This window comes from Manis pentadactyla, chromosome 16 (genome assembly GCF_030020395.1).
Source record: "Manis pentadactyla isolate mManPen7 chromosome 16, mManPen7.hap1, whole genome shotgun sequence".
Classification (NCBI taxonomy): domain Eukaryota; kingdom Metazoa; phylum Chordata; class Mammalia; order Pholidota; family Manidae; genus Manis; species Manis pentadactyla.
In genome coordinates this window covers 42,031,303-42,058,088 of record NC_080034.1, presented here as the reverse complement: position 1 = coordinate 42,058,088, position 26,786 = coordinate 42,031,303, and the positions used below count along the sequence as shown (strand labels likewise).

General features: G+C 48.3%; 4 protein-coding genes across 10 annotated transcripts; 3 read left to right on the top strand and 1 right to left on the bottom strand.

Annotated features, from left to right (window-relative positions):
• Positions 1 to 30: 30 nt before the first annotated feature.
• ATP6V1G2 (ATPase H+ transporting V1 subunit G2) lies at positions 31 to 3,025 on the bottom strand. Of its 3 annotated transcripts, none has more exons than XM_057493621.1 (4): positions 2,918 to 3,025; positions 1,993 to 2,094; positions 1,645 to 1,745; positions 31 to 1,144 (listed from the first exon to the last, which is right to left on the bottom strand). In XM_057493621.1, the coding sequence occupies exons 2-4, from the start codon at positions 2,072 to 2,074 to the stop codon at positions 971 to 973; spliced, it is 357 nt and encodes a 118-aa protein (XP_057349604.1). In that variant the 5' UTR covers positions 2,075 to 2,094; positions 2,918 to 3,025; the 3' UTR covers positions 31 to 970. The 3 variants fall into 3 exon arrangements, with proteins under 3 accessions (XP_057349604.1, XP_057349605.1, XP_036731527.1); XM_057493622.1 differs by lacking the exon at positions 2,918 to 3,025 and adding an exon at positions 2,895 to 2,913; XM_036875632.2 differs by lacking the exon at positions 2,918 to 3,025 and adding an exon at positions 2,656 to 2,876.
• Positions 2,359 to 10,927, top strand: NFKBIL1 (NFKB inhibitor like 1). Of its 4 annotated transcripts, none has more exons than XM_036875625.2 (5): positions 2,359 to 2,499; positions 3,661 to 3,937; positions 8,746 to 8,823; positions 9,724 to 9,942; positions 10,117 to 10,927. In XM_036875625.2, the coding sequence occupies exons 1-5, from the start codon at positions 2,488 to 2,490 to the stop codon at positions 10,704 to 10,706; spliced, it is 1,176 nt and encodes a 391-aa protein (XP_036731520.1). In that variant the 5' UTR covers positions 2,359 to 2,487; the 3' UTR covers positions 10,707 to 10,927. The 4 variants fall into 4 exon arrangements, with proteins under 4 accessions (XP_036731520.1, XP_057349590.1, XP_036731519.1 ...); XM_036875624.2 differs by lacking the exon at positions 2,359 to 2,499 and adding an exon at positions 3,103 to 3,258; XM_057493607.1 differs by lacking the exon at positions 8,746 to 8,823 and having other exon boundaries at positions 2,360 to 2,499.
• Positions 10,928 to 11,072: 145 nt separating this feature from the next.
• Positions 11,073 to 22,459, top strand: LTA (lymphotoxin alpha). Of its 2 annotated transcripts, none has more exons than XM_036875629.2 (4): positions 11,073 to 20,529; positions 20,907 to 21,014; positions 21,099 to 21,204; positions 21,441 to 22,459. In XM_036875629.2, the coding sequence occupies exons 2-4, from the start codon at positions 20,916 to 20,918 to the stop codon at positions 21,851 to 21,853; spliced, it is 618 nt and encodes a 205-aa protein (XP_036731524.2). In that variant the 5' UTR covers positions 11,073 to 20,529; positions 20,907 to 20,915; the 3' UTR covers positions 21,854 to 22,459. The 2 variants fall into 2 exon arrangements, with proteins under 2 accessions (XP_036731524.2, XP_057349598.1); XM_057493615.1 differs by having other exon boundaries at positions 11,073 to 20,653.
• Positions 22,460 to 23,698: 1,239 nt separating this feature from the next.
• Positions 23,699 to 26,556, top strand: TNF (tumor necrosis factor). Its single transcript, XM_036875644.2, has 4 exons — positions 23,699 to 24,104; positions 24,749 to 24,794; positions 24,976 to 25,023; positions 25,344 to 26,556. Exons 1-4 carry the CDS (start codon positions 23,919 to 23,921, stop codon positions 25,763 to 25,765), a joined length of 702 nt encoding a protein of 233 aa, XP_036731539.1. The 5' UTR covers positions 23,699 to 23,918; the 3' UTR covers positions 25,766 to 26,556.
• The last annotated feature ends 230 nt before the right edge of the window (positions 26,557 to 26,786 follow it).

Sequence of the window (26,786 nt, the reverse complement as noted above, 5' to 3'; positions counted from 1 at the left end):
AAGCAAAAGGAGACTGCTTCCACACACCAATTTGCCCATAGTTATTTTATTGATATTTTTTATTGTTACTAAGGGAAAGTAAGGTGTTGGGTATGTGGAAAGGAAGGTCATGCATATATGGGAACACAGTATCACTTTAGATCGCAGGAAGCAGTGAACATCTGGTGGGACTTTAGGGAAGTAGGTAAAGGGAGAAATTTAATAAAGACAAACACAAACTTAAGAGAGGCTTAGAAATGCAACATCTTCCTGAAACCAAGGTAGAGAGGCTAAATGAGGTCGTAATTTCATCTTCTCAGGTATCATAAGGTCTCTGGGAAAAAAGAGGAGGGAAGAACCAATTCTTCAGATAATTCCTAGGGTCACAGAATGAGTCAGGAGAATTAGAGAGCCACAGACAGAAGTGAGTAAACAGCTGTATTTAGGTTTTGGCAGGTGGACAGGGGATGGTAATAATATCACAAGGTTGCCATTTACTGAATCACAGCTACTACATGCCAGAAACTGTACTAGGCTCTTTATTGAATGATTCCTAATCATTATAGCAACCCCCATAAGATAGGTGTTACTATTATTATTATTCCAGTCTGGAAGAGGAGAACATTGAGGCTACATACAGCTTGTCCTGGCTGCACAACCAACAAGTGGCAGGGTGAGGAGAGGGACCCAGGCTTGTCAGGCTCTGAAGTCAGTGTTTCCCACGTGTCTACTTCTCCATGCTAGAGATTTCACAGAGGGGTTGGATGAGGGTGACCTGGGAGTTTACGAGGTCCCAGTGAAGATTAAAGAACAATAACAAGATTAGGTCTAAGCAGAATATTTATAAAATTCACAGGAGAATTACTGGGTCCTGCCTCCTAGAATTCCCAAGGAATGGAAAGGAGAGACCGATTACGGTGGAAGGTGATTTTGATTTGGGGATTTCTCTGAGGGAAAGAACTGGCAGGAGGAGTCAGGCCTAGGATGGGTCCTAGGCAGCAATCCGGTAGTTGGGGTGGACCTGGGGCCTGACGTCACAGACCATGCCAAGAAGCTGAGCCAGGACACGTTCACGGTTTCTCTGCTGGGAATTCTGCATGCCCTGCACCTGGCACCTTGTAGCCTGCTCCACCTCAGCAGAGAGGTTCCCTTGGGAGCCCATGGCCTGGGGAGTTGAAGAAGGGGTGGAAAAGAGGAAAAAGCAGAAAAATAAAAAGAAGGATCCAGGCATGTGGAGGGAAAGATCCTGGAGCAAGGCCAGGAAGAAAGGCTCTCTCCAAAACCACCCTCATTCCACAGAAATATCCAGACACCAAAGAAAGCAACACAATCCCCTTTCTTCTAAGACCTGACATGCAACTTCATCCTAAAACAGACTAATATCCTCACCACCTCAGCACCCATAATCATAAAACCGCCCTCCACCCAAAATGTCATCATACTCCATATACACTGTGGCAATTCCACCCCACGTGTCATACAAGTCCTTCAAAACTCCCAAACTCTTACATATCACAAAATTTTACCAATGTCATGGTTCCTGCCAGGGTCCTCTTCAGCTCTTTACCACCTTATCTTTTTAGAGAATCACCCTAAACACACCTCATAAAGATGCACCCACCAACTTGCACCCAGGGGTCCCATCCCAACTCTCCCACTACTCACTGCCTGCTGTTTGCTCTGGAATTCCTGCTCTCGCTCTCTGCGGTATTGCTCTACCTCCATCTGTGCCTCCTCCTTTGCCTGCTTCAGACGCCGGGCCTTCCCTGGAGGCAGAAGAAAGGCCGGGGAAGGTGGGGGAGATAGGAGTAGACAAAATGTGATGTAGGGGGTCGGTCCTTTCCAGGACAACTAGGTGCCAGATTCTAACACACATACACCTATTCCCTCCTAATCAGCCTCCCCAGCATCCCTGCTCTGTTTCCCCACCAGCCTTGGGTTTTCTCAAGGACTCAAATATTTGATCCCCCACTCTCAATTTTTTTCCACACTGCTAAAGGAGAAAAGACTCACTCTTTCTGGCATCTGCCACCTTCTCAGCCGCCCGCTTCTCTGCTTGCAGGAGCTGCTGGATTCCCTGGGACTGACTGGCCATTTCTGTAGTTATGGCCGATGCTGTTTTGGATGGTACCAAGATGTCAGTTGGCTCCCCCTCAGCACACACACACACACACACACACACACACACAAACGCCTCCTTCTCCTTCTCTGGCTCCCTGCTGCAGTCCTCCACTACCCCTGGGTCTTAGTGCTCCCCTTTTCGCTCAGCCTCCTGCACCGGGTGTGTCCCCAAAATTGATCCTCCTATTGATAGCTGGTCCTCCTCTCCCCCTTCTCACTCTAGCAGTACCCAGAAGGACCGCCTGGGAGCAGCAGAGACCAGGCCCAAAGCTGCCCGCTAACTTCACTGCAGGAGGAGGGCTTTCCCAGTCTGAACGTCTACGGGATGTGGGCTGGGGCAGAGAGGCGAGGAGTATTTGGGAGAGAAGGTGGCATAAGGGATTGAGAATGGGTGAGAAGGTAAAGAAGTCACAATATGTCGTATGTTGGGAGAGTATGCTGGGATTCTCAGAATTCTAACAGCTTCCCTCACCCTTTTTTTTCTCTCTCTCTACCGTTTCCATCTCCTTTCCCACATCTTTCCCAAGTCCAACTTTCTGCATCTATTTCACTTGCCTTGTCCTACTGATGTCTTCACGTCTGTGTGTTTCCCCTTTTTTATCCGTCCCTATTCTTAGCCTCACTGTAGTTTTGGTTTTGGTTTTGGTTATCCATTTTCACTGTGATTTTTATCCAGTCTTTATCTCCCCTGTCTTCTCATCTTTTCATCACTGAACCACCTTCGCTCTCCCCCCGACCAAGCTCGGGGAGGGGGGATAAACCGCTAAACCGCCCTCCTTTCTCCCCGCCCCTACCGGGGCTACTTTTCCACGCCTACCTTCCAGTCTTCCGACTTCAGGCGGGCCCTTTATCTTAAGTTTCCTAGTTTCCCCGCCGGAGGCTAAACTGAAGAACTCCCATGCCCCCGGCTTGCTCACAGAGAAACGACATCCGGTAACGCGTCTTACAATTCATTTCCGCCCTTTACCTGCGTCTCCGCTTGCGCCATTTCCGCCAGCCTAGAGTGTCTCCGCCCTTCCCACCTTCCTTCTTCCGAGCGTCTTAAACACAAGCCTCGGGCCTACAGCTCTGGGGGTCCATAGGTGGGCGGGGGCAGGTCTGATGAGTAACCCCTCCCCTCAGGTCCCAGAGGGAGAAGCCTCTACGTCTCTCTGCCGGGTACATTATATTCAATTTCTTGATCATTATTTTTGAAATTATCTGTGACTTTTAAATTCAAATTTCTGTTGATAAAAATTTCTCCCATCAGTCTCTCTATTCGTCTTTTCAAAGTTCTTTATTAAAATTTTACCTGGGCAAGTGGGCCTCGAAGCAATTATTTTTCCTTTCCTCAAATTTTACATTAAAAAATTAAATCTGTGACCCCAGGCCTCCTCAAAATTTTTTTCAAACCTGTCATCTGTTAAGGGTTGAGGGTTAGGACACACCTCATCTTTTGCTGAAGATTTAAGAAGAAACGGGGAACCAAAGGGAGGAACTACAGGGAATGTCAGAGATGGAGGAGGAGGGACCAGCCAAAGGTGGGGTCCTGACTGCTGCCTCTTTTTCCTTCTTCCTCAGCCCAAGAGTTCCATGGCCTCCACTTCCCGCCGCCAACGTCGAGAACGTCGCTTTCGTCGTTACTTGTCTGCTGGACGGCTGGTCCGGGCCCAGGCCCTCCTCCAGCGACACCCAGGCCTTGATGTAGATGCTGGGCAGCCCCCACCACTCCACCGGGCCTGTTCCCGCCATGATGCCCCTGCCTTGTGCCTGCTTCTTCGGCTGGGGGCTGACCCTGCCCACCAGGACCGCCATGGGGACACAGCACTGCACGCTGCTGCCCGCCAGGGCCCTGATGGTGAGTCTGCCTAGTGGGGAACAAGGTCATGAGCAACTGACAGGGTTTGAAAAGAACACCACCTGTTGAAAAATAAGTTCGTTATTTGGTCAGTGGCATTTAGGAAGGTAATTGACCAAGTTGGCATGTGGCAATCATTTGTGGCTTTACGTAACTGAGCGACCATTATCTGAAGAGTCCAGCATTCCCAAACAGCAACTGGTCCTCAAACTTCACATCATTCTAGATTAGTAGCTACTTTGTCTCTTATCTGGTTGTTTGCCTATAGCCCAAAAAGAATAATGGAGGGTAGGTTCTGGAGTTAGTTAAATCCAAGCTCCACATTTAAGGACTGTGTATTATTGAGCAGGTTACTAAACTTCCCTGAGGCTTAGTTTGTCCATTTGCAAAATTAAATAATAAGGACCGTTGCTATGTGCCAGGCACTTTTCACAAAGCAACTCGCTTAATTCTCACGATAACACTATGAAGTTATAAGTACTAGTATTATCCCTCATTTCTCAGATGTGGAAACAGCACAGAGAAGTTAAGTAATTTGCCAAAGTCACACAGCAATTAAGTGGTAGAACAAGAATTGTAACCCAGGCAGCCTAGCTAGACAGTCCATGCTGTAAATGACTGCATCATGCTGTGTGATACATTATAGAATTATACAGTGATAGTGCCCATGTTCAAAGCACCAATGCTGTGACATGTTTTGAGAATCAACTGACACAGTACGTAATTAGGGCACCTGACACATACTTAGCACTGAGTAGCTGCTGGCCATTGCTCCTGCTCTCAACAGATCTATATTCCCTTACTCATAGTTCTTAAACTCAGAAACAGTCTGAGAACCAAACATTTTCATCAGTCTGCCACTGAACTCATTAAGTGACAAAACCTAACCTGAACTAAAATGAGGCTGTCTATGGTTTGGTTTTATCCTACTGATGTCAACATTCATACATTGCAGAAACATTCTTGTGTTTGGTTACTGGGGCTGACCAGGCCCTCCTGGACTTCCTAATGTAGAATATTCAGATCAGTCCTATCAAATCCATGAAATATATGTTCTGAAAAGCCTTTGAGACTGAGGATTTCAGATGAGGATCTGTTGAAATTGTGGAGGCAGTGGAGGCAGCTCTGTAGAGGTATAGCTCTTCTTAGAAAAATACAAGGTGAAATCCAATTTCCCCTTCGAGAGTAGGAACATTAGAGGAAAACCTCTAGGTTTGGAATAAACAACCTTAACTCAATTTGATTACTGCTATTACTATCCCCAGGTTCCCAAGTATATATACAGGAACTCCCTCTTATCCCAAAGACCTACATATAGTAAAAAAAAAATTTTTTTTCTTTAATTCCCCTTAACAAAAGTGACATAGGCTGGCACATATTTTCTTTTTTAACTTAAAGACTTAGAGAGGAGGTTTATAAAGTGCAGACATCTAACTTGACAGCTGACATCGTATGCAGCAACAGAGCAGAGTACCCTGAAGCAGACCTCAGACCTCCTCCAAGTTCTGGCTCTCCCACTTCCAGGCTGTGTGACAGGGACCTGCAACTTAACCTTTGTGAACCTCCTTTGCCTCTCTAAAATGAAGGTTGAGACAAGTCGATGAGGTGAGCACCTGGTACAGTTTTGACACTCACTAGATGATAAGTATTGTTATTTTTATTCTGCTATTCAATTAAGGCTTTTAATATGTCCCCCATGGTATAGTAGGTACTTCCTCTAGTTTACTGAATTCTAGGAAGCGAGTGAGATTGATACTGTTATCCATTTACTGATAAGGAAAGCAGGGCTCAGAAAGTTCAGGAACTTTCTGAAATCTCAGTGATGATAGGTTGTTGTCTTCCAAAGCAGTGCCTGCCCTCAGGTCTCAAGCCCTCCTATCTTCTTAGGCCTTCCTTCCCTGTGGTACCCTGCCAGCCCCACCACCAGGTGGCCTTCTAACTCCTCGGTACAAAGGCCCGTGTCTTTTTGCTTCAAGCTGCTTTAGAGAGTACTCTGCCTTAAAATACAAATCTTTTCTTTGAACAGATGAAGTGACTCAGGATCCCCTGATTAGGGGAGGCTCCCCTCTTTTCCTATGTTGTGCTGAGGGAATGTGCCCCTTCATGCTGGATTGGCTGGGCTGGGTGGTCACACCTAATGAGCTGCCAGTAAATGACCCTAGTACCTTCAGGGCTTTTGTAACCTTTTTTGGGACCCATCACATCATGGGAAGGTGACCTTATCTGTCAGAGACCCCTGTATAAGCACAACGTAATCAGACAATAACTATCCTCTACATACAACAGGAATTACTGAACACTGAAATGGGGCCGTTTCCTCACCATTCTTTCAGAAAAGAATCAAGTCCAAAACCAGTCTAGTAGTTTCTTTTAATGTAACATTCACTGCACTTCAGCTCTGTCCCAGCACAGTACCAGACTTTTACCATCCGTTACTCACTGATCTGCACAGTAGAAGTAGGCTGTGGCCCTGTTTTACAGATGGCTGAGCCATCTGGTTTATATTCCATTTGCCTTCCCAACCTTACCTCCCACAACACACCCACAAACCTGTAACTCCAGTCATATGGCTCTGTCTTCAGTGACCTAAGCTTGTTTTCACAAGCCTGCCTGTCTCTTGCCTGTAGCCTTCAGATCTGCCTGATTTCCACTTTGCTAAGTTATTCTCCCTTCCCAGCCCAACATGAACCCTACCTCCTCCTTGAAGCCCTTTCTGTCCACCTCACCCACTTCTACCTTTTCTTCCTCTATGCCTCAGTCAGTTGTGACTCAATATAAGCTTCTGGTATTGGCACTTTTAAGAAGTGTGTTATACTAGTTAATATGAGCGTCCCTTTAAAGTAGAAATCCTATGTCATTATGGGGAGGGGAAGAGCAGTGCTTCCATTACTAAGACAAAGCACATCTTTACAACAAAATTTTTTTCATATCGATTTTTGCCACTATAAAAGTACAGCATACTAATTAAAGAACATTGGGAGAAGCTGATCCATACTGTTAACTTGATGATAAAGGTGGCATTTCAAATCACTGGAGGGCAGTGAACTATTTAATAAAAAGTACTGGAAACGTTTGGTTCATCTGGGGAAAAAAGAGTCCTACCTCACGCCTGACCTAAAAGTAAATTACAGCAGATTAAACACCTACATGACAGGAAGGGTACATACAAAAATCTTGGGAGATGGGGAGGATAAAACTTGGAAGACAGTATCAAAGAAAACTTTAGCTTTACCTGTGATGGTTTTATTTCTTTAAAATAAAATGGTGTAAAAATGGCAATACGTTAACATACCCCATGGTAGGAATAGGAGTGCTTATTGTATTATACTTTCTACTTTTAAAAATCTTTCAGATTTCTAAAAAATTAATACAGTAGGAAAAAACACAAGGGGATATTTTTATAATCTTGGAGTGGAGAAAGCCTTCCTAAGAATGAAAGTCAAAAGCTATCAAAGAAAATACTGATACAAATTTAACTACATAAAAATTTGTAAAAGACAGGAGAAAATATTAACAGTATATGTAAAAGATACAAAGTGTTGATATCTTTGCTATATAAAAAGCTTTCATATCCACAAGTGTAATTTCCAAGGAAAAGTAGACAAAAAATATGGACAAGTTATTCACAAAAGAAACACAGAAAGTCAAAAGGCATATGAAGAAGACCATCTCATTAATAAAATCACTTTTTTAACATAGCATATGGGGAAAATTACAAGAGTTGATGATACTCAATTTTGGTGAAGGATGATGCAGGCACTCATATATTCTTGGTAGGGGGTGTACATTGGCACAAACTTGAGAGCAATTTGACAAAATTACATGTGTTCTTTGACTCAGAAATTCCACTTCTGAGAATCTACCCCACAGAAATACTGTAAGGCGTCCGCAAAGACATGTATATGAGGCTGAACATTTTGGAGACAAAGTGTGTCAGTTGGGGGCGGGGAGATGTTTGGTTTTGAACACACAGTGGAACACAACACGGTCATAAGAAAGAGTGAGGTTGATTGTGTGTATGGCTGTGGAAAAATCTAAATGGGATGTTAAGTGAGAAAACAAGTTGACAAAGAATACACATAGTATGGTCACATGTCTCTGAAAAGAAGTTTCATAGGTATGCATTTATATACTCAAGATAGGACTAAAGAGATCACAGCAAAATGTTAACTGATTAAATTTATTCTTCATCTCATAATGTAAGAAGAAAATGTCATATTAGTTTATCCCTTTCATGTTAGAATATCAATTACATAAGAGTGGGGGTAAGCCATCCAAGTGTTAACACCCACAGACTAGGATTTTATATATTTCCTTGCAGCCTACTTTTTTCAACCATAGGATTTGGTCTCTTTTTTTAATATATATACAGTTGTGGTCAGATCGTAGCCAGCTTTTTCTACACACAAACATCATTTTTAGTGGCTATTTAATGTTCAGTACTATATTTTATTTACCATGCTTTACAGTTAGAGGCCTTCCTCAAAACCTATGAATTTTAAAACTTCCCATGCAAGCCCGAGCACACCCACCCTCACACACAGGTGAACCCTAGTGGGCAATAAGCAGTTGAAAGACAGCATCAGGTACTTGCTGGGTGGGACAAGTTGGGAGGGCTTGTGACAGGTCACATCAGTAGTAAGGAGTTAAGAGGCTCCTCTCCTCAGCCTGATGTGGTTTGGGTTGGGTGGCTCTCGAATGTGCCAGGAGATGATGGGTCAGGGGCAGGGCCAAGGTGGGCCCATTCTGTCTTCCTGCCTCCCTGGCAGTAACAGGAGAACCCTTCCCTTGTCCCATCATTTTGCCAGGTAGCCAGTACTTTCCAGCACCACAGAATAAAGATTTAAGGACTGCTGGCCCATTTCCTCCTGCCGGAGGGAGAGAAAGTAGGTGCACAGGAAGGGAGGGTGCCTCTCTCACCTTCCTCTGTCCAGGGATTAAAAGAGGTGCTTGCTGTCTGTGGCAGGTGGGTAGAGTGCTGGGTTGGCAGTGAAATGAGCAGCATGGCACTTGGCTGATAATGAAGCACATGCAGCAAGGCCAGCACTCAGGAAGAAGGGAGCTCAGGAACAGCAATCCCTGTCCTGTTTTCCCCCAGCCTCCTGTCAGCCAGCCCCTGGGCAGGACCCTCAATCCCCTTTCCCCAGCCCTAGGTCAGCAGTCACTTGGAAAGAGTGCACTCTGCTGCTGGGAACTTTTCTGTGGCTCAAACTCATTGCTGGTCTGAACCCTCTACCTCCCAACATACCCTGGATAAGGCTGATGCACAGAAATTCCCCTAAAATGTTAATTTTTCTCAGTTTATTGAAGTGATATAAGAAGATAACTATTATATGTTTGTGTATGTATAATGGTACAGAGTAGAATGCTCAGATATTTCACCAGTCAGAAGTATATAGTTCTGGGTGAGAAGCACAATAAGAGGTATAAAGGAACAATATTTTCAAGCCAAAAATGGAATACATAGTCAGAGGTGTATGACATTGCCCTAGGCACCTGGAGTCAAGCTGAAAATGTCATTTGACATAGAACTCCCAGGGCACTAAAACAGTGTCGGGACATAGGTCAGAATATTTTAAACTACCACAGTTATCATGCATGTGGTAAACTAGCAGTAACTATTTGTCAGTGACAGTGATTTCCTAATACCCAGAAGGCATCCATGTGGGCAACCCTTTCCATGTTCTGAGACCAAGGGGGTGAGTGGCCAGTGGGATTCAAGATGGCAGCCCTGCGAAGGAGTGGGAGTCCCACCTAACTTCTGCTTACTGCTGTCCCACCAACAGCCTACACAGACTTCTTCCTGCCACTGCTGAGTCGCTGTCCGTCTGCCATGGGAATAAAGAATAAGGATGGGGAGACCCCTGGGCAAATTCTGGGCTGGGGACCCCCCTGGGATTCTGCTGAAGAGGAGGAAGATGAGGCCTCCAAGGAGCGGGAGTGGAGGCAGAAGCTGCAAGGAGAGCTGGAGGACGAGTGGCAAGAGGTCATGGGGAGGTTTGAAGGTGAGGAATCCATTCCCACCTACCACTGCCCTCTCCCCCAGTGGCCGCTTATCCTACATCCACCACCTGGATGCTCCCACTGGCCTCCTATGTCCCCTTCCTTTATACTTCCCTGCCCCTCTTGCCCATCACCTCACCACCTCTCCAACACTCCCCTCCTGCCCTCGCAAACAGATGACACTTCCCATGAGACCCAGGAACCCGAGTCCTTCTCCGCCTGGTCGGATCGCCTGGCCCAGGAACATGCCCAGAAGCGTCAGCAGCAACAGCGTGAGGCAGAGGGAGCCCGCCGACCTCCACGGGCTGAGGGATCTAGTCACAGCTGGCAACAGCAGGAGGAGGAGCAGCGGCTCTTCCGAGAGCGAGCCCGGGCCAAGGAGGAAGAACTGCGTGAGAGCAGAGCCAGGAGGGCACAGGAGGCTCCTGGGGACCAAGGCCCAGAGCCACCCAGGGCAGGGCCCAGAGCAGAGCGCCCCAGAGGGGCGGGGAGGGGCAGCCTCTGGCGCTTTGGCGACGTACCCTGGCCCTGCCCTGGGGGCAGGGACCCAGAGGCCATGGCTGCAGCCCTGGTAGCCAGAGGACCCCCCTTGGAGGAGCAGGGGGCCCTGAGGAGGTATTTGAGGGTCCAGCAGGTCTGCTGGCACCCCGACCGCTTCCTGCAGCGATTCCGAAGCCAGATTGAGACCTGGGAGCTGGGCCGTGTGATGGGAGCCGTGACAGCCCTTTCTCAGGCCCTGAATCGCCATGCGGAGGCCCTCAAGTGACCCCAGGGAACAAATGGCTAACTGCAGGGACTGCAGCCTTAGGGGCTGGGCAGTAGGAAGGGTAAGGTTGGGGATGGGGATGACAGGAAAGAGGCCAAAGCTGGAGGCAGAGGATCTGGGGTGGAAACAAAGGTTGTAATGAGTAGGGGTGGGGAGCACATGGCCGCCACCCCAGCTCCTGGACTCTGCCATTTCCTAATAATAACTAGTTCTACAGCTCACTCCCTGTGTCTCCTCTGCCTTTTTCCAGTACTGTGGTTTTCATCACTCATGACATCTCCTTTCCTGTCCTGCCTGCCAAAACCCACAGCTCCTACACACCTGACAGGCACGCACACACCAAGGTGCACCTTCAGCTGGAGACAGGCTGAAGCTCCCTGCTTGCCCACCTGCAGAGGCAGCCCTGAGATGGCGGGTTTGCCCTCCAGTCTCACTCCACTCCCTTCACTGGGCTCCTGTCCTCTTTGCAGTCAGTGGCTAGAGAAATAGATGTGAACAGAAGCCAAAAAGGGAACAAAAGCAGTTTCCCTCCCCTCCCCAGTTCCCCAGCCAGAACCACATCCTCCTCCCCACTTAACACCCCCTTCCACCAACACAGGGCTTTCCCTTTGCTGAGTCACCGAATGATCTGAGTTGGGGGCAGCTCCAGCTGAGGGACATGAGGAGGCTGTGGGAGGATGGGGGACAGAAGCAGAATGGACAGAGAAAGAGCCTTGTGGGGGAGTGGAATTTCGGTTGCTAAAATTAGGAGCCGGGGAAGGAGGAGGAAAGAGCCAAATGATGTAACCTGGGTTGTCTGTTCTTGGGCAACCAGGGATCCACACCCAAGGCTCTCTTTCCCTCCAGCTTCTCAGTCCTGTCTATCTCCCTCCAGGGTCCCAGTCCTTGTCTCCCTCCATCCCAAACCTGGACTTCATCTCTAGGCAGCCCAGGCTTAGCCTTCCAGAAAAACATCTCCTTTAACTGAGGTTGAGGAAAAGGTCCTGAGGGGTGGTGGGAGAGGGACTGGCACCATCCTTCCCACTATTCATACTCAATTCACTTCAGCTCCCAGAACTAGGAGAGGAAGTGGTGGACGGTACCAAACCCTGCTGCCATCCCCCAGGACACAACAGGAACTCTGCAAAAAGAAAAGGCAGGACTGAAAGGTCACAGGCATGCACCGGTGTATAGTCTGCACGTATCTCTATCAGACAGCTTATGAATCAGAAACTTATCTTTCAGGTTTGGAGCCCCGGTCTACATAGGAGAAAACCAGGAGTGAAAAAGGAGGGCAGTGGAGGACAGGGAGGGGAACCTCTGGAAGCAGGGGAACATGGGGGTAGGCATGAGACCCTCAGAGAAGACAGAGCCAAGAGGCCCAAGTCCTCTGAGGAACCAGGCAGATGTTCAGGGGCAGGAGGAGGAAGGGCTGGTGAGAAAGATCCTGTGAGAGGAAGCTGCTGTGATTCAGAGAAGAGACTGTGAGCCACGAGCAACCCAGGCGTCCGGTTCCTCTCACAGGCCGGAGATTTCGGAAGTGGCATGCAAAGAGCCCAGGTTTGGAGCTGGGGGGAGTTGGGGTTAGGATCCCTGTGCAGGGGGTTGAGAGGTAAGCAATAGAAAACTTTGGTATCCAAATTTGCTCCTTCACCCAGGGTATTTTCTCTAGTTTTTAAGCACATTGTTTTCCTCTCTGCAAAAGTTATATAAAACCAAAGCAAAATAAACCCCTATACTCCCAGATCTCCCTCTTTTCAACATCCCTCCCTGGTGTCTGGCCCCCAAGCCCTGTTGGGGGTTCCCCTGAGATGAGGGCTGTTCACTTTCTCTGACCACACGGTTTCCGCTTCTGTGTCTCTTGTTTCCTAGGCTGATAAAAATACTGAACCCTAGAGGCCCTGGCTTCCTCTGACCCCCCTGGGGCCAAGGCAGCAGGCATCCTGTCCACCACAGAGGGGGCAGGGCAGGGGGCCCAGGGATCCCTAAGGGGTGACTCAGTGCCTACCACGAAACACTGGGGAGGTGGAAGTGCATGTACTGCTCTCTAGAGCTGGAACAAGGACCTGATTCTCAGTGAAGGGCGAATCAGGGTTCAGTTAGAGAAATGGGATTGGGAGCAGGACTAATGAGATTTAAGGAGGTCAGTTGGGGCATTGGGGTTGGGGTAGATTTGGGTTAGGAAAAGGATCTGGGAGGAACTATTCTGTGCATTTCAACACAGCATCGAATAGCCCAAAGATAAATTCAAACTGTTGTAACTTTGCAGTCCAGTAGGGAAGGCAGCCCCATACCTAACTGGGACTCAAGGCATGCTGAAAAATGTTAAAGTATAGCAGGTATAGAAAAGGGGGAGGTGAATTCCATCTGAAAGCACCCATGGGTCTCTGAGGAGAGAAAAGGCATTTGAGCTGGTGTTGATGCATGGGTAGAATTTCAATAGGTAGAGGTGGATGGAAGGGCTCCATAGATAAATGAAATGGCTTGAGGAGAGCTCAGGAGTCAGGAAACAGTGTGTTGAAGAAAGGATAAGTCCCAAGTTAGATGAAGCCCAGCTGTGAATAAGCATGTGTTGAAGAGAGGACCACAGAATGCCAAGGTAAGGGGTTTGTCCTTTATCCCATGTGCAGTGACCTGGTGACAGCCGTGAAGAAGGAGAATGGGAAAGTGCTGCAGGAGGACAAACAAGAAGTAAAAAAAACTATCATTTGTTGAACACCTATTATGTGCTATGTCAAGCCCCATTCCTAACATCAGTAATCCTGCCAATAACTGTCCAAAAGGTGGGTGGTGGATCTCCGTTATACAGATGAGGAAACAGAGGCTCAGAAGTGTACTGTAACTGGCTTGCAGCCGCACAGCTAAAAATAGTGGAATTAGCATTAAACTCATCTTACTCCAAAACTTGTGTACTTTCTGCTTAGGGACCAGTAACTAAATGGCATGAAAGGAGGGAACAGATTTTGTAAACTCTTGAGAGGATAAGTTATTAGGACAAGACAACTGCCTGGATGGTGGAAGTGAGGAAAGAAGAGTCTTAGATGACTTCCAAGTTTTGAGCCTCAGGGACTGGGAAAATGACAATGCCCTAAACTGAGAAGGAGGTGCGTGGCTGAGGGGAAAAGATAAGTTCAATTTCAGTCATTCAATTGGTAAGTTTTTAGTAAGCACCTGATAGGAGCAGGATTCTCTGCTAGACAGTGGGCATAAATGAAATAGTCACTGTCCTCAGAACTTGGAGTTTCATGAGACAGACAATTACATAAGTAGCAACTTCATGTAATAATGGGAGGTGCACCTGCTTAGAGTAATAAAGTGGTCAACAGCAGCCATTGAGTTTGAGGTGCTAGCATAACACTCAGGTAGAGATCTCCAGCAAGCAAATCTGGAGCTTCTCGAGAAGCTTGGGCTGGAGAGAGAGATTTGGTCATCATCTCCTTCCTAGTGGAGGTTGAGCCTCTAAGTGGATAAGGTCTCCGAGAGAGTGACCAGAAGAGTCCTAGGATGACCAGAGGAGGATGACAAAGGAGGCTGGGGGAGCAGTCAGGGTAGGGCAATGGAGTGGTGCGCCAGGCAGAAAGGGCAGTCACATCTAACGCTTCCAACAGGTCTAGTAGGTGAAGGTTGAAAAGATCCTTTGGGTTCAGGAACTAGACGATTACAAATTTTGAGAAAACAGTTTCCACTTACCAGAGAGACAGAAATCACTTAACATAAGTTGAGGAATGAGTGGGAGGTGAGAAAAAGGAGGTGGTGGTTACAAAGTCATAGAATAGTGAATACAGAAGATAGAACTAAGAATCATCTCTAGTTGAACCCACAAATTATACAACTGCGGAAAATTTTACCAGTTCCCAAAAAAGTGGTAAACAGGGCTAGTCTTGAGACACCACACGGAAAAGGAAGGTGAGAGATGGAATGGGCATATAAGTGAGAATGAGAGTCCAGGGAAGGATTTCCTATTTTCAGTAAATAAAATGAAATGTATTTGTAGAATGAAGGAGAGGCACGTAAAGACAGATACTGAAAACCTAAGAAAGGGGAAAGAATGTAGTAAAGGTGGAGGAAGTGGGATACAGAGTAATAAGGAACAACCGTGGATGGGAGAAAGTCCTCTGTGTGAAGTAAAGAGATACACCTTGGAGGGACTTAGGCGAAGTAAGATAGGTGGCAGCATCACCAACTGCGTGTAAAGAGGTAGCATGGAGGGCAAAAGGAGCTTGGAGATTTAGAATAGCACCTGCAGGAATGCAACAGAATCAACGCAGAATGATTAAGGAACACAGGGCTCTGAAGTAGATGGCTGAGGTTAGTAGTAGCCCTCCTGTGACATGGCTATCCTCCATTGCTTGGCAGCCTAGAAAAAAGCCCCCCAAATGAAACCATGGAGTTTACCAAAATGAACTTTTTCAAGATTGTCTTGGTAGAACATCAGGCTGGTAAGTGATTCTAAAGTACTAGTGAAAGTGGTTGAAATTTTTGAGCATGAGTTAGACAAAATAGACAAGGAAGACAAGAAAAGAAGGAATTAAAAGACTTGGTGAGAATGGAGTATTGATTGGAACGGGAGGGAGACATCAGGAGATGTAAAAAATGTGTTGTCATGATGAGGGAAAATTCAGAGTTCAAGATCTTGAAGGTACAGCCTTTCCAAGTGATGCTAAGATTCAAAGTACAACCTTGATCATGGGGGGCTGAAGTGGAGCAGAGAAAAAGGCTATAAAGCTGTTGCAGTTGAGAAGGTTGAAGCACTGAGAGGTTAGAGTATCAGATTCATCTTATCTGTGTGGTTTTGAAGTCTCTAAAGTTGTTAGTAGATAAGATATGGAGGAAAACTGAGCTAGATAAACCAGTTAAGAGCATGATAGAGATGGAGATGGAGAAGACTGCCTGGCAGACAGAAGAGAACGGAAAATGCAAAAGGCATGGGCTTCAAGACAAGAGGAGGTTACCAGCGGGAGGTGGGGAGGAGAATAGTGGCCTCTCCTCTGTGCCCTGGCCCTAGTGATGGGGATGGAAGAAAGAGCAGCCTTCACCAAAGAGGGAGGAGACTTATTAGGGGAAATCAAGGTTTCATAGTGACAGAGGAAGATGCTTTCAAAAATGGAACAGAGGATTTAAATATGAGGAGTTTCATAGAATAGTGTGAAATGGATTGGCAGAAGTGTCCTTATAGGGCAAGGGTCTAATCCAGGGATGTCAAAGCCCAGTGAGAGTTCAGAAGAAGGCATTCTGGAGGGTTTTGCTTCTGGATTTTAGAATGGAAGATGCATAACATGAAGGAAAACATGAATATCTTGAAGGGGTCATAGGCAGATGCACAAGATAAGGTATCTTTTCCAGTTGCATGGCTTTAAATGCCATCTTCTTGCTTGCAACTCTAATGTCTCTCTAGTAATGACCTTGCCTCTGAAATCCACTATATATCCAACTGCCAAGTGACATCTCCACTTGGATGTCTGTCCAATAGATTTAAAATTACCAAATCCTAAATCAAATTTTTGGTTCTCATCCCCATCAGAATCCTGCTTCTCTCAAAGTCTCCACATCTCCCACCACACCCCCATCCATCTAATCCATCGTCTGTTTCTGTCGATTCTGCCCCTGAAATACATCCCAAATTTGTCTACTTCTCTCCATTTTTCATGGCTGCTACCATTTTTCCAGGATTACTGCAGTTGTTTCCTAACTGGTGTCCCTACTTTCAATCGCACCTCCTGTAATACAGTCTAAACACAGGAGCCACAGTGATCTTCTAAAGACATAAATCCAATCACCTGTGCCTCACCCATCCCTCCTCTCCCTCCCTCTCTCTCTCTCTCCTCACACACTCTCACACACACATGCATGTGCAAACACCACCATCCAACGGCTTCCCATGGTTGAATAAAATCCAGATGCTTTACCCCTCCTAGCATGGCCCTGAGCGATCTGGCCCTTGCCCTCTCTCTAACTCATCTCCCACCCTTCTCCCACTCTCTCCCCCTACTCCAGCCACAATGGCCTCCTTTCTGTTCCTCTATTCCCCTGGCTTGTTTCCAGCCTTTGTAGTAGCTATTCCCTTTGCTTGGAATACTTGTCCCTTAACGCGTCACCCAGTCAGTCTTACCATTTGGTTCTCAGCTTCAATGCCACTTACTCAGAGAGTACTTTCCTGACCACTGCATCTAAAGTAGTTCCCTGCCTCTCTTATCATATGCCCTGTCTTATTTTCTCATAGCAGCACTTACTGATTTCTCCTTAATGGAACGTGCACTCCATGGGTGCCATTACCTTGTCTGACTTGTTTGCCACTATATCTCTACTGCCTAGAACAGTGCCCTAGCAGGCACACAGTAGGTACTCAGTATGGATTTATTAAATGGATGGGTGGGCAAATAATGGGGTAAAGCAGAAGGAAGCTAGACTTTAGATTTGTAGCTCATACTGGACTTATGTTTAGAGTCAGGTTTAACTGGAGGGTTAGGAACAGGGATGATCACTTTCAAGATGAGCTCTAGAAACAGGGTTGTGTTAGTTTAGAGAGTAAGTTTTGAGGTTCATTTATTGGGATTTGAGGTTAGGTTGAGTTGGGATTTGGGTCGAGGTTAAATTTGGGTGAAGGTCAAAGTTGGTATTAAATCCCAATTTAGATTTTGAGGCTTAATTCAGGTTTGAGGCTAATGTCATTTCAGCCTCAATTGGAGGCCTCAGAGATTTCACTAGTTTCTCCACAGAGACCACTGTGGAGACTGTGTTTCCCTGAGTTTGGAGCATAAGACTCCAGTCATCACCCCTCCCACCCAGGGAAAGCCCCAAACCAACTGCTGGCCTCCCCAAGAAAGAAACCAAATTTCACACAACCTCTGAAACTGAGATTGAAACCAAGATTGTCCTTCAGCACATCACAAAAGCCTGTGACAAGGAGCCTCAGCTTGCCCTTCCTTCGTGCCCTTCCTTCCTCTCTGTCTCTCATGTCTCCCTGTCACTCCTTCTCATCTTCCCCTTTTTGTTCCTCAATGCCCCAGTCTTCCTTTCTGACCCAAATTTCTCCCTTTATTTTTGTTTCTCACTGCTAACTGCCACACTGTTTTATATATTAACATCACTGAAGTCCCTCTGTCCACTAGCTCCTACCATTAGAGAGTCAGAAAGAGACAACAGAAGGAAAAAGGACCACAGAGAAAGAGGGACACAGGAAAAGAAAGGAGCAGGGACCAAGAGGGAAGCCAGCAGTGGCACAAAGCAGTAGGTCAAAAGAAGGAGAAGCCAAGATACAGAACAAGGTATTTAGAAGAGGCTCTGTGGCTTACTCTTCTTTCTCCATCATGTCTGGTCAGCCACCAAGACCTGTAGATTTTGCCTAGAAACTCTCTCCTCCTCTCCATTCTCCTGCTGTTGCCTTGACCGAAATGCTGGCTCCTGTCACCTCCTTGCTGGTTTCTTGCACAACTCTCCTAACTGGTCTCACACTTCCAGTTTTCCCTTCAGCCCCCCAGCTGCCACACCTCATGCAGCTTCCAGACTCATTTTTTCTAATATGCTAATTTGCATGTGTCCCTCTCTCACTTAAAAATTTTGGTGCCTTCCCATGGTAACTACAATGAAATGCAAACTCCTTCTCTTGGTAGTAAACCCTTCAGAATGTGTTCTCACCATACCTCCCAAGCCTCATCTCTGCTCCTTCTATTTGTACCCAATTGCACATCTCAGCACACTTCATACCCTCTTTTATCTCCAGTCTTTGCTGTTCCCCAGACCTGGAATGCTCCTCACCATTTTCCTTGTCTTGTCCCATAATGCCTGAATCACCTCTTCCCCAGGCCAAGTTTGATGGCTTTTCTGTGGCTGCCACAGGCCTGCTGTCACAGAACTTATCACACTTTATTGTAATTATCTGATAACTTTCCCATCTCCCACACTGATTTTTTGTGTCTGTATCCCCAAAGGGCAAGGGACTGTCTTTCACATCTGTAGCCGCAGTGTCTTGTACAAAGTGCTCAATACAAGTCTGTGGACAGAGAGAAAGCTAAAGAGAATGAGAACGAAAAGAAATACTTAGATAAGACTAGTAAGGCAAAGGCAAAGTTGCAGGGCCTCAGGAGGGAGAGGAAAACAGGAGAAATAGCTCATGCACATCCTGAATGTTATGTGCTACTTATGTGCCCCAGGACACCAAGACCACTGAGGAACTTTGTGCCAGAGGAGAGCAGCAGTGCGCCCAGTGCAGCAGAGGTGGGCTTTAGCCTTCATCACCACCATCCTCAGCACCAGCCCCTCTAAAGCCCTCCAATGAAAGCATAAAATATCATTAAGAGTAATGATGATATTTGAAGAGGCCAATTGGTAGTTTCCCAATCTTATGAAATATGGATTAAATCATCTTGCTTTTTTTACTTACAAACAGTGAAAACTGGCTCGTGTATAAGAATGTTTACATCAGCATCTTTCATATTAGCCAAAAAAGAGAAACAAACCAAAAGTCCATCAACAGAAGAATGGGCAAAATATGGGTAAATAAATTAGAGTATTTTTCACACAATAGAATATTACATTGAAATGAGAAAAAAAAAGCAACGACAGCAAAGAAAAAACTCACTGCTGATAACCTGCACCCACATGGATGAATCTCACAAGCATAATGTTGAGTGAAAGAAGCCAAATTCAAATGAGTACATTCTGTGTGATTTCACTTACATGAAGTTCAAAAGTAGGAAGAATTAATCTGTACTGATAGAAATCCGAGAGTGGTTGGTTATCTTTGGAGGGTATCAACTGGTAGGGGGGCACAAGAGAACCTTCTGGGGACCTGAAAATATGCTGAACTGGGTGGTGGCTACATGGCTTATAGCAGATGGAGAAATTCATCAGTCTGTAAACTTAAGTGATGTGCCCCTCACTCTACTCAAGTTAAAAGGAGGAAACAACGATTTAAAAACAGGGTATTGGCTCTGCAAATACAGCTTCAAGGCAAGTCCCTTAGTTGTCCCCATCCCACCCTAAGTCACCACCCTAAAGTTCCTCCTGTGTGGAATTCTGAAGCCTCTCCTGTAGAGAACTTTGGAAGTTGCCACATTGCTTGGCTCCAGAGTGTGTATTTGTGTGGGGTTACATAAATCTGATCTGTGGAGGCCACCTAAGGTTGGGATGAGGTAGAGGGCATTCTTCAGGAGGGAGCTAAAGCCTCATCATACATGAGTGCATGGCATCATCCCTTAGTAGGGGACCATAGCATTTATCTTCCAAACCAGGACATTTCTGAGAACGAAAGGGGGCTTCCATTAATATTTGCACCAGGACAACAGGCATGGACTGGGATATCTCAGGCAAGGCGTATATAAAGGAACTGCTTGATCTAAAACCTGCCAGACGGCCTGGAAAGTACACATACTGGGACAGGTGTGACTTGAGCGGTCTGGGACAAGGACGAGGGTACAAGAGGAGGAAATGGGCACAGAGAGAAGCCTGTAATCAGCCAAGGGTGCAGAGGTGTTATATATAATCGCTCTTCAGGGAACAGGGCCTCCAGCCCACACCCCAGCTGCTCCCCCTTCTCCTCCCCGAATTGACTGTCCCTTCTCTGTAACTCCTGAACCTGACCTTGCTTCCCTGGCCCTCCCAGCCCACAGTTCCCCTGACCCCACTCCCTTTCCCAGAAATCAGTCGACTGAGCCCCCAGCCTGCGGTTCGCTCCTAGGCCTCAGCCTTTCCTGCCTTCGGCTGAAACAGCGGCATCTTCTAAGCCCTGGGGGCTTCCCCAGGCCCCAGCCCCGGCCTAGAACCCGCCCGCCGCCTGCTACGCTGCCACCACCGCTTCCTCTATAAAGGGACCCAGGCGTCCGGGCGCAGGGGCTCCGCACAGCAGGTGAGACTCTCCCACCCCATCTCCTTAGGCTGCGCGGGCGGTGGACTCCTTCCCCAGGCGTTGTGCCCCTCCTCGCGCACCCGCACCCGCCGCTCCTGTGCCTCCTGCCTGGGCCTGGGCCTCGGTGGGTTTGCTTTTGGTTTGTTCCCCTCTCTGCCTCTCCCTGTCATTCTCTCTGCCTCGGTTACACATCTCTGTTTCTGCCGCGATCCGGGTCTCTGTTTCTCTTTCTGGTTCCCCTGCTCACCTCGGGGTTTCCCTGACTGCACCTCGTCCTCTTCTCTGTCTGCTGCCCTGTCTCTCAGGGTGGCTGTCAACACCGGCAGGAGGCAGGAGCCCATCTTCGCCCCGCCAGCTCACTGTCTCTCTCCCTGCAGGTTCTCCCCATGACACCGGCTGGACGGCTCTACCTCCTGAGGGTGTGCAGCGCCCCCCGCCGCCTACTCCTTCTGGGGCTGCTGCTAGCCCTGCTGCCTGAGACTCAGGTGAGGCAGCTGGGGATGGGGCTGCTGTGGTGGCTCAGCCCTACCTTGGGCCTTAGAGACCCCTTCCCCTCTGTCCTCCCCCAGGGGCTCCCTGGTGTTGGCTTTTCACCCTCTGCTGCCCAGACTGCCCATCTGCACTCCCAGAAGCACTTCACAAAAGGCACCCTCAAACCTGCTGCTCATCTTGTTGGTAAACATCCACCTGACCTTTCAGACCGTAGCCCCTACCTCTCCACCTACCCACCTTTAAGGACCCAAGCATCCACTCCCTTTCCCCCAACTTCCCCAACCCCCAAAACAGAGGCATCCTCCTCCCATCCATCCTCCCAGCCATCCCCCAGGAACTCAGGCCAGCACCTGCTTCCTCAGGGATTGAGACCTCTGACTCCCAGGTCTTTGATCCCCCACCACTATGGCTCTTCCTAGGAGACCCCAGCACCCAGAACTCGCTGCGCTGGAGAGCAAACACAGATCGTGCCTTCCTCCGCCATGGCTTCTCTTTGAGCAACAATTCCCTCCTTGTCCCCACCAGTGGCCTCTACTTTGTCTACTCCCAGGTGGTCTTCTCTGGGGAAGGCTGCTTCTCCAAGGCCACCCCTACCCCTCTCTACCTAGCCCATGAGGTCCAGCTCTTTTCCTCTCAGTACCCCTTCCATGTGCCACTCCTCAGCGCTCAGAAATCTGTGTGCCCAGGGCCACAGGGCCCTTGGGTGTGCTCGGTGTACCAGGGGGCTGTGTTCCTGCTCACCCAGGGAGACCAGCTCTCCACTCACACAGATGGCACCTCCCACCTACTCCTCAGTCCCAGTAGTGTCTTCTTTGGAGCCTTTGCTCTATAGAAAAATCTAGAAGGAAAAAATATTGGTTTTAAGGCCTTCTCCCCATTTTGCCTCCATTCTGACCCACCCACACCTCTCCTTCCACCACTCCAATGTTCTTAGCTCTTCCCCACTCTCATCACCTGGAGCTTCCAAAGAAGGAATCCTAGGCATCCCAGGGGACCACACCTCCTTGAACCACCCTGGAAGCTTACCAAAGATTTCAAGCCTGCCTAGAAATTCCTGCCCAGAGCTCTTCATCTGTCCTGCCAGTCTAGGGAGGTCTAGCCCTGGACATGGAAAGAGAGCAGACACATGAAGGAGTGGGGTTGGAGGCAGGGAGGGGGTTTATTTATGAAGGGAAAAATTAAATTATTTATTTATGAAGGATGGAGGGAAGGGAATAATAGACGGACATCAGAAGAGAGATAAAAATGCCTAAGAGACAAAGAGCAAGAGGGCATGGGCACTAGGATAATAGCTATGGAGAGGGAAAGCAGGTCTGAGGTACCAACGGGCTCCAGGAGGAAGTGAGAGGCTCCTAAGAGCCAACCACAGCTTGACTAGATACCCCACAGGGAGACATCTGCACCCTCCATGAAGCCCAATAAACCTCTTTTCTCTGAAGTGCTGCCTGCCTGTCTATCTGTCTGGGAGGAGAGACTATCCCAGGTCTCTCTAAGGAAAGGGAGGACAGAGACCTCAGAGGGGACAGGAGCTGTGAGCGCACAAGGAGATAAAGGGGTCTAACAAGCTCTGGGGAAATATGGCCACCTCACGGGGCCGAAAAACCAAAGGATAAGCTGCAAAAAATGGGATCCAAGGTCTGGAGGGGTGGAGGTCAGGGGGCCCCTAGCAGTTATGGCCACATGTAGAGACTCTGAAGATTGGGGGTTGCAAGATGCCTCTGGGGAGAAGTGACCACACCAAAGGGGGTTCAGGACTCTGGGAGTGAAGCATGGGGTCCCCTGGAAGACATGGCTATACAAGGGTCCTGAGGGGTGGGAGAACCTCCAAGGTGGGGGACTGGGGAAGAGAGGGGACACCTGAGGAGACATGGTCATGCCCAGGGGTTCTGAGGGCTAGGGCTGTCTCCAGGAATCTGGAGGGAATAGGAGTTCTTTGGGGTACCTGGCCACACATAGGGGAACTGAGGGGTGGGAGCTTCATGCAAAAATCAGGGCCTCAGATTTTCTTGGAAGCCAAGACTGAAACCAGCACTGCTGAGTCCTGATCAGAATGAAAGGAGAAGGCCTGCCCTGGTAGGGTTTGTGAATTCCCAGGGCTGCTTTCACTCCCTCTGGGGCTGTCTGAGGCTTGTCCCTACTATTCCTACTAGCCCTTCCAGAGGCCCCATCCGCACCCAGCCTCAAGTGACCCTTCCCCTAGATCCTTTTCCCCCAAGGACCCCTGGGGGAAAATACATCTTCCCCCAAGTTTTCTCCCCCTCAAGGACTCAGTTTTATGAAGCCCCTCCCATTTAGAGCTCTACCCCTACATAAGTCCTGTCAGCAAATCAGAGGGAAACAGGCCATAGGCCTGGAGATCTCCAAAAGCAATGGAGACAGTGGGAACTAGGGGACAGAGGGGAACTGAGGGGAACCAGCCTCCAGGATCCTATACACACAGCAGTAGCTGGCCCTGCAAGCCCTCTTCAGAATCCAAATGGGGAGGGTGGGAAGTATCCTTGATGCCTGGGTGTCCCCAACTTTCCAAACCCCCGCCCCCATGATGGAGAAGAAACTGAGACAGAAGGTGCTGGACCCACTACCCGCTTCCTCCAGATGAGCTCATGGGTTTCTCCACCAAGGAAGTTTTCCGCTGGTTGAATGAAAGCCTTTCCCCGCCCTCTCGCCCCATAGGCCTATAAATACAGCTGTTTGCACACCCAGCCCGCAGAAGCTCCCTCAGCGAGGCCATCAGAGGACCAGCCAGAAAAGAGAGAAGCAACTCCAGACGCCCCTGGAAATAACCTCTCAGACGACACCCACCCAGCAAGCAGCCAGCAGATTCTCTCCCTCTAACACACACTGCCCCAGGCCTCACCATCTTCCGGTTGGACTTGAGCTCCTCTGTAAAGGACACCATGAGCACTGAAAGCATGATCCGGGATGTGGAACTGGCCGAGGAGGCACTCCCCAAGAAGGCAGCAGGCTCCCAGGGCTCCAGAAGGTGCTTGTGCCTCAGCCTCTTCTCCTTCCTCCTTGTCGCAGGAGCCACCACACTCTTCTGCCTGCTGCACTTTGGGGTGATTGGCCCCCAGAGAGAAGAGGTAAGTGCCCTGCCAGCCGTGGCTCATTCTCCCCCCACAGAGAGAAATGGGGCAGGTGTGAGGGCGGAGAGCAAGAAATGGGGTGAGGGAAAGAGGTGTGCCAATGAGAGAGTTAGGACGGAAAACATGGGGAAAGATGGGGAGGGGAGGCAGAAAGAGATACGGAGAGAGGTGGGGGAAGAGAGAAAAGGGTAGGGAGATAAGGTGCCTGGCACACGGAAGGTGCTTGTTGAACGTTTGTTGAATGAATGAATGAATGAATGAGGAAGTTGATATAGATATATAAAGAGATGTGTAGAGAAATGTAGGTTGTGGGAGAGAGATAGGGAAAAAACAAGTGATATAAATAAAGATATAAATAGTGATATAAATAAAGATGGTGAGACAGAAAGATGTGGGTGATATGAAAGAGATGATGAGGGAGGAGAAGCAGAAAGAGAGAGACAGAGATAGGGTGTTTAGCATGTGAAAGGTACTCAGTGAAAGTGTTATTGAGTAGATAGATAGATGAATGAATAAGTGGATAAATGAAGAGAGAAAACTAGACACACAGGGCAGAGTATACAAGCTAGATTAGCAGACCAGTTCTTTCTGCTTTGGGGGTGACTTGCTGTGATGCTAATCTTCCTTCTTCTCCCCAACAGTTACTGAATGGCCCCCAGATATTCAATCCTCTGGCCCAGACTCTCAGTAAGTGTTTCCAAAGCCTCCTAATTCTTGATTCAGGTGGGGGTTGGGGTTAGTCCTGGGATGAAAGCCGTGGGAGAAATTTAGAGTTTTGGTTTGGGGGAAGTGGAATTGAGGTCAAAATAGCTGGATATTTTCTGGGAAGCTTAAGGATCTCACTTTTTTTTCCCCTTTTCCTCCTCAGGATCATCTTCTCAAACACCAAGCAACAAGCCAGTGGCCCATGTTGTAGGTAAGAGTTCTGAGGATGTGTCCAGCGGAAGAAGCAGATGAAACACGGAGGGACAGGATTTGGGGGCTGAACCCAGGCCGAGGGTAGACAGACCTGGGAGACACTGAAAAGTTCACTGAGCTCAAGGGGAGGGTGGAAGAACAGAACAGGTCTTGAGAAGGATACTCAGAGCCTCAAAGCCAGATAGGATGTGGGAAGACAGGCAGAGGGGACAGGAACCGGATGTAGGGGGTGGGCAGAACTTGAGGGCCAGGATGTGGAGAGTAGAACTGACAGGGTCACACTGACTCATCCCTCCCTCCTTCTCTCCCTTCCTTCAGCAAACCCCCAAGCTGAGGGGCAGCTCCAGTGGCTGAGCCGGCGCGCCAATGCCCTCCTGGCTAATGGCGTGAAGCTAACAGACAACCAGCTGGTGGTGCCATCCGATGGACTGTACCTTGTCTACTCCCAGGTCCTCTTCAAGGGCCAAGGCTGCCCTTCCACCCATGTGCTCCTCACCCACACCATTAGCCGCTTGGCCGTCTCCTACCAGACCAAGGTCAACCTCCTCTCTGCCATCAAGAGCCCTTGCCAGTTGGAGACCCCAGAGGGGGCTGAGGGCAAGCCCTGGTATGAGCCTATCTATCTGGGAGGGGTCTTCCAGCTGGAGAAGGATGATCGACTCAGCGCTGAGATCAATCTGCCTGACTATCTTGACTTTGCGGAGTCTGGACAGGTCTACTTTGGGATCATTGCCCTGTGAGTGGGTGGGACTCCCATCCTCTCCCATCTCAATCCTTTTGTTATCCACTCCTTCAGACCCCTTCATTCCCTTCTGGCTTAGAAAAATAATTCGCAGCTCAGGGCCAGGCCCCAAGCTTAGAACTTTAAACAACACTTAGAAACCTAGAATGGAGGGATGGGTGACCTGGACATTGGGACACTGGCCACCACCCAGAACTCAAACTGGGGCTTCCAGAACTTACCAAGGGTCCCAGGCTTGGATGCCTGAATGCAACCTGGGATACCTGGAATGTGGGGGCCAGGGAACCTTTGATTCTGGCTGGAACACTTCAGAGCATCCCTTGAGAAGATGGTGTGAGTGGACCTCAGGCCTCCCTTCTTCAAATGTCCAGACTCTTCACTGAGATGGAGAACCCAGCCCCTCCCCTTCAGGGCCAGCTCCCTCTATTTATGTTTGCACTTGTGATTATTTATTATTTATTTATTATTTATTTATTTACTGATGAATGTATTTATTCAGGAGGTCAGGGCATCCTGGGAAACCCAGCATAGGTGCTGCCTTGGCTCAGACATGTTTTCTGTGAAAACGGAGCTGAACTGTAGGCTGTTCCCATCTGGCCCCCCGGGCCTCTGTGCCTCCTTTTGCTTAAGTTTTTTAAAATATTTATCTGATCAAGTTGTCTAAATAATGCTGATTTGGTGATTGACTGTCACTACATCGCTGAACCTCTGCTCCCCAGGGGAGTTGTGTCTGTAACCGCCCTACTGGTCAGTGGCGAGAAATAAAATAAAATGTGCTTAGAAAGGAAACATGGTCTCTTTGTTGGAATTAATTCTGCATCTGCCTCTCTGCGAGGGTGAGAGGCCACCCCCTTAAGTCCTCTCTACACAGGGCCTAAGATCCCTAGACCGAGTCCCCACTCCTTGGACTACAGGCGCTCTAGAGACCCTGCATAAAACAAAGCCCAGCCGAATGTGCCCCTCCCCCAGGAAATTGGCACCTGAACTTAATTACCTCCCCCTCAGGGTATTGGAATTTC

Excerpts from the sequence above, each read along its gene's own strand:
- ATP6V1G2 (XM_057493621.1), bottom strand. The coding sequence starts at position 2,074 with ATGGCCAGTCAGTCCCAGGGAATCCAGCAGCTCCTGCAAGCAGAGAAG. Across the intron at positions 1,746-1,992 it reads GGTGGCAGATGCCAGAAAGA|GGAAGGCCCGGCGTCTGAAG; the intron begins GTGAGTCTTTTC and ends TTCTGCCTCCAG. Across the intron at positions 1,145-1,644 it reads TCCAGAGCAAACAGCAGGCA|GCCATGGGCTCCCAAGGGAA; the intron begins GTGAGTAGTGGG and ends TCAACTCCCCAG.
- NFKBIL1 (XM_036875624.2), top strand. The coding sequence starts at position 3,202 with ATGAGTAACCCCTCCCCTCAGGTCCCAGAGGGAGAAGCCTCTACGTCT. Across the intron at positions 3,259-3,660 it reads CCTCTACGTCTCTCTGCCGG|CCCAAGAGTTCCATGGCCTC; the intron begins GTACATTATATT and ends CTTCTTCCTCAG. Across the intron at positions 9,943-10,116 it reads GGTCATGGGGAGGTTTGAAG|ATGACACTTCCCATGAGACC; the intron begins GTGAGGAATCCA and ends CCTCGCAAACAG.
- TNF (XM_036875644.2), top strand. The coding sequence starts at position 23,919 with ATGAGCACTGAAAGCATGATCCGGGATGTGGAACTGGCCGAGGAGGCA. Across the intron at positions 24,105-24,748 it reads TTGGCCCCCAGAGAGAAGAG|TTACTGAATGGCCCCCAGAT; the intron begins GTAAGTGCCCTG and ends TCTCCCCAACAG. Across the intron at positions 25,024-25,343 it reads GCCAGTGGCCCATGTTGTAG|CAAACCCCCAAGCTGAGGGG; the intron begins GTAAGAGTTCTG and ends CCCTTCCTTCAG.
- LTA (XM_036875629.2), top strand. The coding sequence starts at position 20,916 with ATGACACCGGCTGGACGGCTCTACCTCCTGAGGGTGTGCAGCGCCCCC. Across the intron at positions 21,015-21,098 it reads CCCTGCTGCCTGAGACTCAG|GGGCTCCCTGGTGTTGGCTT; the intron begins GTGAGGCAGCTG and ends GTCCTCCCCCAG. Across the intron at positions 21,205-21,440 it reads ACCTGCTGCTCATCTTGTTG|GAGACCCCAGCACCCAGAAC; the intron begins GTAAACATCCAC and ends GGCTCTTCCTAG.